We start from the raw sequence: 12,068 nt of genomic DNA, 5'->3' as shown, positions 1-12,068 counted from the left end.
TGGAAGAGCTTTTACAACGACTTCTGTGAGCCAGAGAGGAGTTTGAGAAGAGGATCAGAATTTTCTACCGAAGTCATTGACAGAGAAACCAAGAAAGAAAGAAGGATAAATAAGAGAAACCTGCAACTGTCTGTACCAATAAACACTTTGTTTGTCTCATCACCAATGAGTAAAGTGTAAACTTATCAGCTTTGTAAGATTGTATAAAAGCATGCACGCTGTAATAAAAACAGGTTTGAAGCCTTCTGAAAATGGAGAGTTTTGCTTTGTACTGTCTGTCTCCACCATGACAAGAGGGGGGATAATAACAGAGGTGCACAGACAACCTGGTGGCCTCTCACGGTGAGGTTTTTGCTGATTAACCTGAATTTCTGGGGACTGACAAAAGCTGTGGAGGAATCCTGCACAAACACTGAACTACAGGAAGCCACAGAGCAGAGAAAACCCAGCCAGATGGTGGTGGATGCCTTGGGACATCTGTGTTCACTAAAGTCCTCTGGAAATCACAGCCTTGCCTTGCTGAGTTATGAATGAGTTGTTTCCTATTCCACCCACTCGGTCTCAGTGGGATCCCTGTGGGATCCCAAAAACCCGTTCAAACACAGCAGCACTCAGCTCTGAACTTGGCCTCCCCAAAAAACCTTCCCAAGCAGCTCAGGACCATCTCCAGCAGCTGAGAGCTCAGACCTGCAGAGTGGTAAATACCCAGAGGCTTTGGGAAACACCCCAAATGTTTAAAATCTGGAGGCTGATTAAGCAGAGGCCACCAGCAGTGCCAAAACCCTTCTCTGGAGCCTGGATGGGGCAGCCCAGCCCCTTGTACACCTCAGTGAGATCACCTCAGGTTTGCTCCCTGATTTTAGTTTTTTATTCTTTGACTGACTCAGTCTCAGCTGTGAGCCCAGGCTTTGCTGTCCTGTGAGGCAGTGACAGCCAGGAGGAGCAGATCCTGCAGGTGATCACCAAACCCACCAGGTACTTGCAAGGTCCCTCCTCCTCACCCTCACAGCAACTTTCCCTGAAGGGTCTGAGCAGCACCAAAAGTTTCTGGGAGCCCAAGACCAGCTCCATCCCGATTCCTGGCACTGAGTTTCTCCAAGGAATGTGCTGTCCACATCAAGGATTGTGGTGCCTGGCTCCCTCCAGGCACTCCTGCCCATGCTGGGCTCAGGGGGCTCCTCAGGAAAGCTGTCCCTGGATCCCTGGAAGTGTCCAAGGCTGGGCTGGACAGAGCTTGGAGCACCCTGGGACAGTGGGAGGTGTCCCTGCCCATGGAGACCAGCTCCATCCCAATTCCTGGCACTGAGTTTCTCCAAGGAACGTGGTGTCCCATCAGCTGAACTCCACCAGCAAGCAACTGAGGCACAGAAATGTGCCTGACACGGCTCAAACATCATCCCCAAAGTCCAGCACAGCTCTGGGTGCAGGCACAGCCCTGCCCTGCCACCAGCAGCGTGCCTTGGATGTGACAGCGCTTTTCCAGCTCCCTCTGTGCCCCAGGGATGGGAGCAAGGGTGGGGAGCAGGGAATTCTGCCCCTGTGAAACACCCCGAGGCCCCTCCATGGAAGTACCCCCTGGAACAGCTCCTGTGCCGGGTGTGGGTGGGGAGAACCTCTCGGGGTGTCACTCCCTGCCGGGCTGTCCCTGTCCCCTCCCCGGCTGGAGCTCAATCGGGGCAGTGTGTGAGCAGTCCCCCCATGCCGGGGGATTTCCTCCTGCCCCGGGCTCTGCTGCTCTTGGCTGGGCTCCACCTTTTCAAACACAAGCGACGTACTGTGAGGTTCCCTGGCCAGGCTCCGGCAGGGCCAGCTGGAAAGGCTTTGTGGGATGGGGGGAAGGAGGTCACCCGGAGTCCTGCCCCACATCCATCCCGCTGCAAAAGGAATGTTCTCACTGCAGCCTCTGCAGAGGCTCCACGCCTGCCTGGCACCTTCCAGCAGCGAGGTTTGGATGTCACAGGAGTCTGAAAATTGTCCCATCGCTGACCCCAAGGGACTGAGCTCTGAGGGCCAGGCATGGACGTGACACAGGGCTGGTAAAGGGGGTGGTGAGAGGTCCTGAGGGAGCTCTGTGGTTTGTGGGGGAGCTGGACTGCATATCCTGTGTGTGATTCACACAGGTCAGCTGCAGAGCAGGAGGGTTTGCACTGTCAGCTCATACTGCACTTGGCAAAGGCACAGCCACAGCCTGGGACCAGGCTGTGTGACAGCAGGGCCAGCTGGGTCCATCCTGCCCACCTGGGTCCATCCTCCCCATCTGGGTCCATCCTCCTCATCTGGGTCCATCCTGCCCATCTGGGTCCATCCTGCCCACCTGGGTCCATCCTCCTCATCTGGGCCCATCCTCCTCATCTGGGTCCATCCTGCCCATCTGCAAGAGGAGATGCCTCCTCATCTGTCCTGTGAGGCAGTGACAGCCAGGAGGAGCAGATCCTGCAGGTGATCACCAAACCCACCAGGTACTTGCAAGGTCCCTCCTCCTCACCCTCACAGCAACTTTCCCTGAAAGGTCTGAGCAACATCAAAAGTTTCTGGGAGGCCAACACCAGCTCCATCCCGATTCCTGGCACTGAGTTTCTCCAAGGAATGTGGTGTCCACATCAAGGAATGTGGTTCCTGGGTCCCTCCAGGCACTCCTGTTCATGCTGGGCTCAGGGGGCTCCTCAGGAAAGCTGTCCCTGGATCCCTGGAAGTGTCCAAGGCTGGGCTGACAGAGCTTGGAGCACCCTGGGACAGCGGGAGGTGTCCTTGTCCATGGCATGGGGTGGAATGAGATGAATTTTAAGGTCCATCTCAACCCAAAGCATTCTGGGAGTCTCTGATGAAGACTTGGCCTTTCAGCTGTTCTTCTGACACAAGAGGGAAACAATGGCCCTTTTCTGCTCATGGTTTTCTCCTGGCTGTGGTTTTTTGGTGGTGGGACGTGATGGATCCTTGGGGTTTCTTGCAGCCCAAGGGATAAAACACAGGGATTCCAGCTCCTGGCCAGGCTGGGGCAAAGCTGCCTGGGCTGCTCCCTGGAGGCTTCCAGCTACCTGGCCCTTCTGGCAGCTGAAAATCTGGAATATTTTTGGAAATGGACCATGTCACCCTTTGCTTCTAACAAAGGTCATGTGGTGAGATTGGCACTGTCCTGTGCAGGACCAGGATGGACTTTGAGAACCTTGTGGGTCCTTTCCAGCTCAGGATGTTCTGTGATTCTGTGACTCTGGGGACTGGGTGACTCTGCCTGGGCTGAGCCTGAAGCCCAGCAGGGCGTGGGAGATGGGTGGGGTGAGCCCTGCTCCCTGCCTGCCCTTGGGCCAGCTTGACAGTGCCTGTGGCTGGGAAGGGGAGTCACTGGGAGAGTGTCCAGGTGTTGGGAAGAGGAGTCAATGGGAGCCTCTCTAGGTGTTGGGAACAGGAGTCACTGGGACCATGTCCAGCTGTTGGGTGAAGGAGTCAATGGAAGCATGTCCAGAATGTCCAGCTGTTGGGAAGAGGAGTCAATGGAATCATGGCCAGGTGTTGGAAAGAGGAGTCAATGGAAGTGTGTCCAGTTGGTGGGAGAAGGAGTCACTGTGAGCATGTCCAGGTGTTGGGAAAGTGTCAATGGAAGCATGTCCAAGTGTTGGGAGGTGGAATCAATGGAATCATGTCCAGAATGTCCAGTTGTTGGGAGGAGGAGTCACTGGGAATGTGTCCAGGCATTGGGAGAAGGAGTCAATGGAAGCATGTCCAGTTGGTGGGAGAAGGAGTCACTGGGAGTGTGTCCAGGTGTTGGGAGGAGGAATAAGTGGAAGCATGTCCAGGTATTGGGAAGAGGAATCAATGGAATCATGTCCAGAATGTCTGGTTGTTGGGAGGAGGGGTCAACGGAAGCGTGTCCAGGTGTTGGGAGGAGGAATCAGTGGAATCATGTCCAGAATGTCCAGCTGTTGGGAAGAAGAGTCAATGGAAGCATGTCCAGATGTTGGGAGGAGGAATCAATGGAGGCATGTCCAAGTGTTGGCATCCAAAGCTGCCGTGCTGTAAGGTGAGAGGTGTGCTGGGGTCATTCAAAACCAAAGTGGTTCCACACCAAACCTTGCAGGCATGGGAATTCCTGAGGGATGTGGGAGCTGGAGAGCAGGAGGATGGCCTGGAGCTCGTTGCTGTGTTCACAGTCATCCCTTCCCCTCCTCCTCGTGCTCAACTCACCCCGTAACCAGCTCAGGTCCCAGTTTGTGCCCAGTCACCACCACAGTGCCCAAGTGCCCTGTGCAAAGGTGGGGCAGTGCAGAGCCCCCTGAGCAGGAACCTGCACATGGGGCCCTCTTCTGCCCCTTCCAGGATGGGTGATGCCCTCCTGAGGCAGAGCCTGCTGGGGACGAGGCATGGCACGAGTGGATCAGCTGTTCCTGGATACCCAGAGCACTGAAAACATCTCCCATGGCAAGTCCAGCCCCAGCTAAAAACATTCCAGACTCCTCTTGCCCAAATCCAGTTAAAAACATTCCAGACTCCTCTTGCCTGAATCCCCAACCCCACTGTCCTCAGTGACCCCAAAGCCCTCCTCCCCCATCCTCGCCGTGTCCGTAACTCTGGAGGGCAGAAGGACAGAGTTCAGGCAGAGGAGAGCATGTTGGATGACCCTCTGTCCCTCTCTGTGCCTGGCTGCATTCTCCCCCAGACAGCCCCTGGTGCCTCTCCAGAGCTAAACACGGCATGGGGACGGAATTCTCCCCGTTCCAAGTGCTGCTGGGCCGGTGCTTGCCGCGGCCGTGCTGCCCTGGGCAGTGGGAAGGACGGGGGATGCCAGGTTCCTCCGGAGCCAGCAGCACCCAGCTCACCCTTTGTGAGCACCACGGAATTCCCTGGGACTGGAGCAGAGTTCCCATGTCCAAACAAAGGGCTCGGGAAGCAGGAGTTTGTGCGGCTCGGGTTGCTGGCTGTGAGCTGGAAACTTTCGACTCTGTGATATAATGAGTCAGATTCTCATTTCTGCTAATAACCCACAGCACTGTTCTGGCAGGGTCACCCAGCAATAAATCAAACGGGAATTCGTTCCCATTTGGAAGCTCTTCCACACTGCCAGAACACTGCAAGGAGCTGGGGCTGGAGCAGAAATGAATATGAACCTGGCCTAGAGGGGCTTTTTCTACCCCTCCAAGGGAGCCCTCAGCCTTGGGATATGTATAAAACATTATGCATATAAAATATATAATGTTTTATACAAATAAAATATTATAGATAAAATAATATCAATCAATTTATATATGAATATATTCCTTTTATATAAATTATATATTAGGGCAGTATATTATATAAAATATAATATATTTTAAACCTGTAAAATACATATAATTTCTATATATTTTTTATATATATATTTTTTATATATATATATACAGAGAGATATAGTGTCCAGCAAACATACTCACGGGGTATGTTTGCTCCATCCTTCCATCTGGCAGCTCAGGAAATGCGCTGTGCAAGCCAGAAATCTCAGAAAATCACAGAAAAATAGGGATAGAAGTCCTCAGTCTATTCCCAGGGCTGGGAGAGCTAATGAAGGGTTTTTGAGAGGCTTTTGTCTGGCCTGCTCCAAAAGATCTTCCAAGATCTCGCTCTGTCCAAGCAACCTAGTCCAGAGCTCAGCTGTTCTTACACTGATGTCCACCACTAACATTCCTTGCTGATATTTAGGACTGGGATGTTCAATTTGAGCTGTCAGGACTTGGAAAATCAACAATTCCCACCCTCCTTCCTGCAGCCTTCAGCATTTGAGGAAATGACACCTTGCCCCCTTTTTGATGTTCCATTTTTCATATAGAAAAACTGATTATTTGGTTTTCTTTTCCTTTCAGAAGTAGCATTTTTTTATCTGCTTGAATAAAAAATGGATAAAACATGGACAGAAGCAACAGAGATTCCCAGGAGAGCACCTGCAGCTGGAAGGATCTGGATGCACGTGTGGCTCTGTGAAACCCCTGCCCTCCCTCACTTCTTCCTCACCAGCACAGCAAAACATCCTTTTCGTGGAAGAACTTGGTGAGAGGCAGGTCGGGGTATCCCCAGAGAGCCAGGATGATCCCATTCCAAGCCAAATCAGTGGGAAAATGCCCAGAAACTGGACTGGAAGTGACACAGAGATCAAGAACACCCAGGGATGTCTGAGGGATGCCTGCACCTCCACCAGCCTTGAGGCCAGTGTGGAATATTAAATATAAAATATATGAAATATATTATCTCTCTCTCTTTATCTACATATATATATTAAAAATATAATAGATATAAAAATAGAAATGATATGTACTTTATAGATATAAAATATATTTTATATAATATACTCTCCTAATATATAATTTATATAACAATATCTTTATCTATAAATTGATTAATATGATACTATCTGTAATATTTATATGTATAAAACATTATATATTTTATATGCATAATGTTTTATACATAGAGAATATTCTATGTATTTTATGTGCATAATATTTGATACATAAAAATATAATCCATATATTATATATATGTATATTTTGTATATTTATATGTATATAAATATAAGTCTAGATATATATGCATATACATATTATATATTTATAGGTATATATATGTATATGTACCTTTCTAGATAAAATATATATGTATATATTGTGTATATAAATATATATACATTTATATATATTATATATAATATATGTATATATATACTATATATTATAATATATGTATATACATTACATATTACATATTACATATTACATATTACATATTACATATTATATATTATATATTATATATTATATATTATATATTATATATTATATATTATATATTATATGTAATATATATAACTATGTATATTTTTTATCTATGTATATTTAGGCATATATATATTTATATTTTTATATTTTATGTATATTATATATATATTTAAATATATATATAAACATACCTACTTTTAATATATTATTTTTAATATACTAAAATATTTTTCTATATGTAAAATATATAAAATATATTTTTAAAAAAATATATATTAAAAATATATTTTAAAAATATATATTTTTAATATATTAAATATAAATCTTGCCACAAGCCCAAGCTGTTCCCAGCGCAGGGCTGCAGCTGCTGCGGGTCAGAGCTGCCGGCAGTGCCCTGGCCCAGGCAGACTCACCAGCCCGTTGCAGTTGCTGATGGCCACCTTGGAGCTGAGGTGCTGGTCCTGCAGGTGGCCGGCGTAGTGGCAGTCCTCGTGGAAGTCGTGCTGCCAGTCCACCCCGTCCCGCTTCCAGTACTCCACGGTGAAGTGCTCGGCCAGCAGGTTGGAGTGCAGGGTGAGGTTGAGCAGGAACTGCGTGTGGTGGGCAGAGACTTTGTAGAAGACCTGCTGCTCCGAGGGCTCGTAGGGCAGCGAGCGCCGCGGCCGCGGCCTCAGCTGCCGGCGCATGTCGAAGGTGAGGAAATCCCCGTTCTGGTCCACTTGGATGGGGAAGGCGATCTCATAGTGATCCAAGCTGGAGAGGAATTCCTCTGGGGAGGAAAGGATGTTGCGGTGTGATTTCATGGTTTATCTCGGGTTTCCCCCTTGAAGATTCCCTCCCAGGTGTGTCCATGCCTCCTCCTTTCCCCACCCTGACCCCTGCCAGCACTGTCTGCCACTCCTGGCATTCCAGAAGTGATTGGGCAGATTCAAAAGATGCCCTCCACCCCCGGAGGGCACTGGGCCATCCAGGTGTCCTTTGTCCCCTAAGACCTTCTCTCCCGTACCTGGCTGGTGGCTCCCTGTCCCTTCCCCCCTTCTCCCCCAGGTAAAAGAGAGGGGAACCACGAGGGCCGGGAGTTCTGCTGGAGGGGTTGCTGGATTCAGAGGCCTGCAGGCCAGAATAAAAACTCTGGATTAAACCTTCCATCAGAACCGACTCCTTTCCTTCACTGTCGCCTTAAAAGCTTCTCCAACAGCAGGAAACCTGAGGAGCAGAACCTCTGTGAGGGAAGCTCCATCCTGCTGCCACCTGAGCTCTGGCATGCCTGGACTTGGCTCCACGTGTCCAGGTGCAACATCCAGCTTGCCAAAAGTGTCTCTGGGCTGAAACACCACAGTTGCCTCTATTTGGTCCAGCTGCAGGGCCCAGACAAGCCAAGGCTCATCCCGTTCTCGACATTGGTAATACAAACAGAAGGACACACATGGGAGTGGCAGCCTGCAAAGGGAGCTGGACACCCAGCAATGCCAGCCCGAGAGCAGGGCAGCTGGAGGGTCAGCATCCTGCCACGGCATTCCAAAAATTGGAATCTCGAGGCTCTGCCCAGCCCGCATGATCCTGGGAAATTCCCCAAACACTGCAGCCTACAGAGCCTTGGCACGACAGTTTTTGGAATGCAACTTTTTCCTCTGCAGGTGATGGAGAGGAACAGCCTCGCCCAAAGAGCCCTTCAGGACACCCCGACTGTGGCTCTGGACCTGGAGTATCCCAAATCCTTTAATCCTCACTGGGCAGAGGGAATCCCAATTTTGCAGAGTCCAGCTCTGAGCTTTGGAGGGTTATTTTAACCTGGATCCTTCCAGGAAAAGACCCAGCAATGAGGTCTCTTCAAAAGGAGGCAGAAGGAGCCTTAGGGTGACAATGGCTGTGAGGAAAATCTTATTTAATTTTCTCCCTGGGGGTTCCTCAGGACATCTGCAGCTGCTAGAGGGAGCTGCTGGCTCTGAGAACACAAAACAACAGCACCACCCCAACCTCCCCTGCAGTCAGAGCCGTAGGGGTTATGGGGCACAGAGACCTTGAAATGCCAATCTTGACATCAAAGTAAGAGAGGGCAACCAGAATTCCTGCAGTGGTGCTGAAAATGAGCAGGAGAAGAAGGCAGACATCCCCATTGCCCAGCCAGGCCTCTGTCTGTGACCCCACCCCACCTTCCCTGCTCCCTGGGGTGGTTTTTACCACCTCAGCCTGGCTTAGCAGCTGCTCCTGGGGCCCTTGAGCTAAGCCTGTGTGGTTGTGGCTGTGGTGTGACACGGGCACTGTGCCCAGCCCCTCCACCTGTGCTGGCACAGCAACACAGCTCTGCAGGCTGCCAAACAAACTGGCACCCTGCAGCCTTGGCAGAAACTCCTCCTTTTCAAAGGAAAATCTCCCAGGGACTGCCAGACTGGATCTGAGCAGAGATCTGGTGTTGGAGCCCTGGTCACTGAGAATTTCAGCCTTTCTGTGCTGCCAGGCACTGACCCCCAGGAGAACACTGCATTGACCTGAGGCTGTGGAGAAGCTTCCAGAATGGAATGACAGAACTGGGATTGTGGGTGTGGAGTTTGAATTGAAGTGTGGAATATCACAGGGTGGAAAACTTTGAGTTGAAGGGTTTAGAATATAGTAATATCTATAAAACAAAATGGAGGTTTTAGGGCAGACGCTGGTCCTTCTTCACCTTCTATTTTTTTACCTTCTCCTTCATCTCCATGGGTTTGGGTGGTTTTGTGTAATTGGATAAAAAAGTCCACATTATGAGCCATAAGTAGCTGATTATTGGCTAAAAAGTAAAAATAATTTAAGTGTAATTTCTTAATTGGACAGTTTATCGTTAAAAAGGCATGTAGAGAGAGACATGGGGCTCCATTTTTCAGTTTGTTAGAGTGAAGGGCTGTAGGACCCAGGTTTTGTGAGACTGTGACACAGATAAGAACTAATAAACATCTGAGTCTGAACATGAATTACCACCTCGAGTGGTTTCAATCCCAACCCTGACAGAGGCAGAAAAGAAGCAAAGAACTGAGAGCCTGGCTCTGTCTGACAGCCCTCAGCCCCCAGGCATGGGCTGAAATGGGAAATATCCATGTGCTGGACCAGGAGAGCTCCTCCTCCTGAACCCCTCATGCCTGGAGGGTCTGAGCCTCCTGAGCCCTCACGGGAGGAGATTTTCCCTCTGTTCCCTCTGGAAAAGTCTTCCTGTGCTTTCTGCATCCTACTTGTGTTGTTTCCCAAGCAAGCAGGAGGGGCCTGGCTGCTCCAGGGGGGCTGAATTTTGCCTGGCTCCACAGCCCCCACCTTCAGAGCCTGCCCAGCCAGCTCCAAACTGCACTCTCACCACAGGGCAGCACTGGAAAGTTTCCTTTTCCTCTGTTTTTCAGTGTGGGAGCCTGACAGAGTGGTTTCTTTGGCCACCAGGACTGGGACAGCCCTTCCACCCTCTGGGATTGGGGCTGAGCTCCCACCTTTCCCGACCATAAACACTCCAGGCACCTCTGCCTTGCCAGAATTAATTATTAAGATTTTAACTTCCAGCTTTTCCTGCATCCCAGCACCTCCCTGTGATGGGGCTGGGCAAACAGGGGTGACTTTTTGCACTTAGAAATGACTTCAGGCTTGGAAAAATTTGCTGTCGGAAGTGTTTTGTTTTCCTTTTTGCCTCTTTGCAGTCCACGTGGGCTTGGAAAAGAGTGACTCAGAGGGTGGTTTGTGCTCTCTGTGACTACAAAGCACCTGGAACTCGGGGCTGGAGGCTCTGATCCTGACCTAAAAGGCACTTCCAGGAGGAAAAAAACGTGTCCAGAGCCGAGGGTGAGGTGTGGGAAGCTGGTGGTGTTGTGGGGCTGGACACTGCATCTCCTCAGGGATGTCACCCTGGACACAACCAAACCCACGACACCATCCTGTTATTACAGGACACGTGAAAGCACGACGTGAGCTAACTGTTATTTGTAAGGTGAAAAGAAGTATGTTTATTTTTTGACCTTAGCATTTATACTTTTTTAAAGGTGACAGTGGATTGGTGAGTGAATGTGCCACCTCACCAAAGACATTGGATAAACTACTAATATATCAAGTTCCTTCACCCCTATGAAGGAATGTAAAATAATAGGTTGTTTACAGAAAGTTGTGTGAGAAAATTTTCTAATAGAATGGCTAGAAGGCTTTAGAAAAATCTTAAGAATCAGGGCGACACCATCCCATCCCGTCCCGTCCCATCCATCCTGTCATGGTTTGACACAGAAATAGCAAACTTTTTCTCCAGTGCCATGTGTAACATAAAAGCACAAGATATAACAACTATATTTCTTAAGAAGTCTATAACACAAGAAAAACTCTTCTCTCCCTCAATAAATTAAGTATCAATTATCTAAAAAGTAAAAACCTAATTAAAGTCCAAATTGTGTCTCACTGCAATTTATTAGAGTTAAGTAGTAGGAAGAAAAATACTTCACAAACTTTTCATTTTAATCTTTGTGTATATTTTTTCTTCCTTTTTTTTTCTTTTATAGTAGTAGCTTAATAAAGTTTTTTTTCCCCTGTTATTAAACTTAAGCCTGTTTTACTCTATTCCCAATTGCATTTCACAACATTCAATTTAAAAATTACATTTCCATAAAGGCACTAGCATTGTGCCAGTGTCAAACCATAACATCCCTACCTTGTGACTGGAAGGGGAAGCCGGGGAAGGTGCCCCCGGCCAGGCTGAGGGTGACGGTCCAGGTGAGGAACCTCCAAGCTGTGGCCATGGTCAGCGCCGCTCGTGTCGGAGCAGGGAGATCTGTGCCGGCTGGCAGGGCGCTGTCCCCACATGTCTCTCCCTCGGCCACCCCCTTATGTCCAGAGAGGAGTCCCGGGTCCCTCCGCAGGCATCCTGGGCCGCTCCGAGCTCTCCCGAGGCTGGCAGGGGTGGGCAGTGCCAGGCCAGCGCCGCGGGCTCAGCGCGGGCTCGGCCCCAGCGCCGGCATCGCCCCTGCGGGACAGAGCAGGATCAGCCCAGGGATGGAGGAGAAGGACTCCACACAGACACAGGGATGAGGGAAAAGGGTCCTGGAGAAGGCAGGAGTGGGATGGAAGGAGAGGGAAAGAGGAGAAAAGGATGGGGAGGCTTTGAGCATGTGTGAAAAATGCATATTTTATGATTGGCTTTTCACAAACATTACAATGAATATTATATGCATAATGTTAGAAAGTGATGCTGTATTAATTCTCTTACGTAGTGTGTTAGTTTTAGGGTACAACATAATATTAAAATAGAAACTCTGTGATATAGGATTTGTTACAAGCTCAAGCAGGAAGATGAAATAATCAAGAAACTCTTCACACAGAGATGTCAGCAAAGGGGGC

At 49.0% G+C, this 12,068-nt stretch overlaps 1 protein-coding gene across 1 annotated transcript in view; it reads right to left on the bottom strand.

Moving 5' to 3' along the window:
• The window catches only part of ADAMTS10 (ADAM metallopeptidase with thrombospondin type 1 motif 10), a 59,892-nt gene extending 48,242 nt beyond the window's left edge, over positions 1-11,650 (bottom strand). Inside the window, exons 1-2 of the mRNA XM_077788787.1 lie at positions 11,383-11,650; positions 7,151-7,506 (exon numbers count right to left, since the gene is read on the bottom strand). Coding sequence (XP_077644913.1) covers positions 7,151-7,506; positions 11,383-11,470 — 444 coding nt within the window. The 5' untranslated portion in view covers positions 11,471-11,650. The remainder of the gene's footprint in view (positions 1-7,150; positions 7,507-11,382) is intronic.
• Between the last annotated feature and the right edge of the window lie 418 nt (positions 11,651-12,068).

Source organism: Lonchura striata, chromosome 28 (genome assembly GCF_046129695.1).
Source record: "Lonchura striata isolate bLonStr1 chromosome 28, bLonStr1.mat, whole genome shotgun sequence".
Taxonomy (NCBI): Eukaryota; Metazoa; Chordata; class Aves; order Passeriformes; family Estrildidae; genus Lonchura; species Lonchura striata.
Note: the sequence above shows the minus strand (reverse complement) of the source record. Positions and strands in the feature narration are given on the sequence as shown.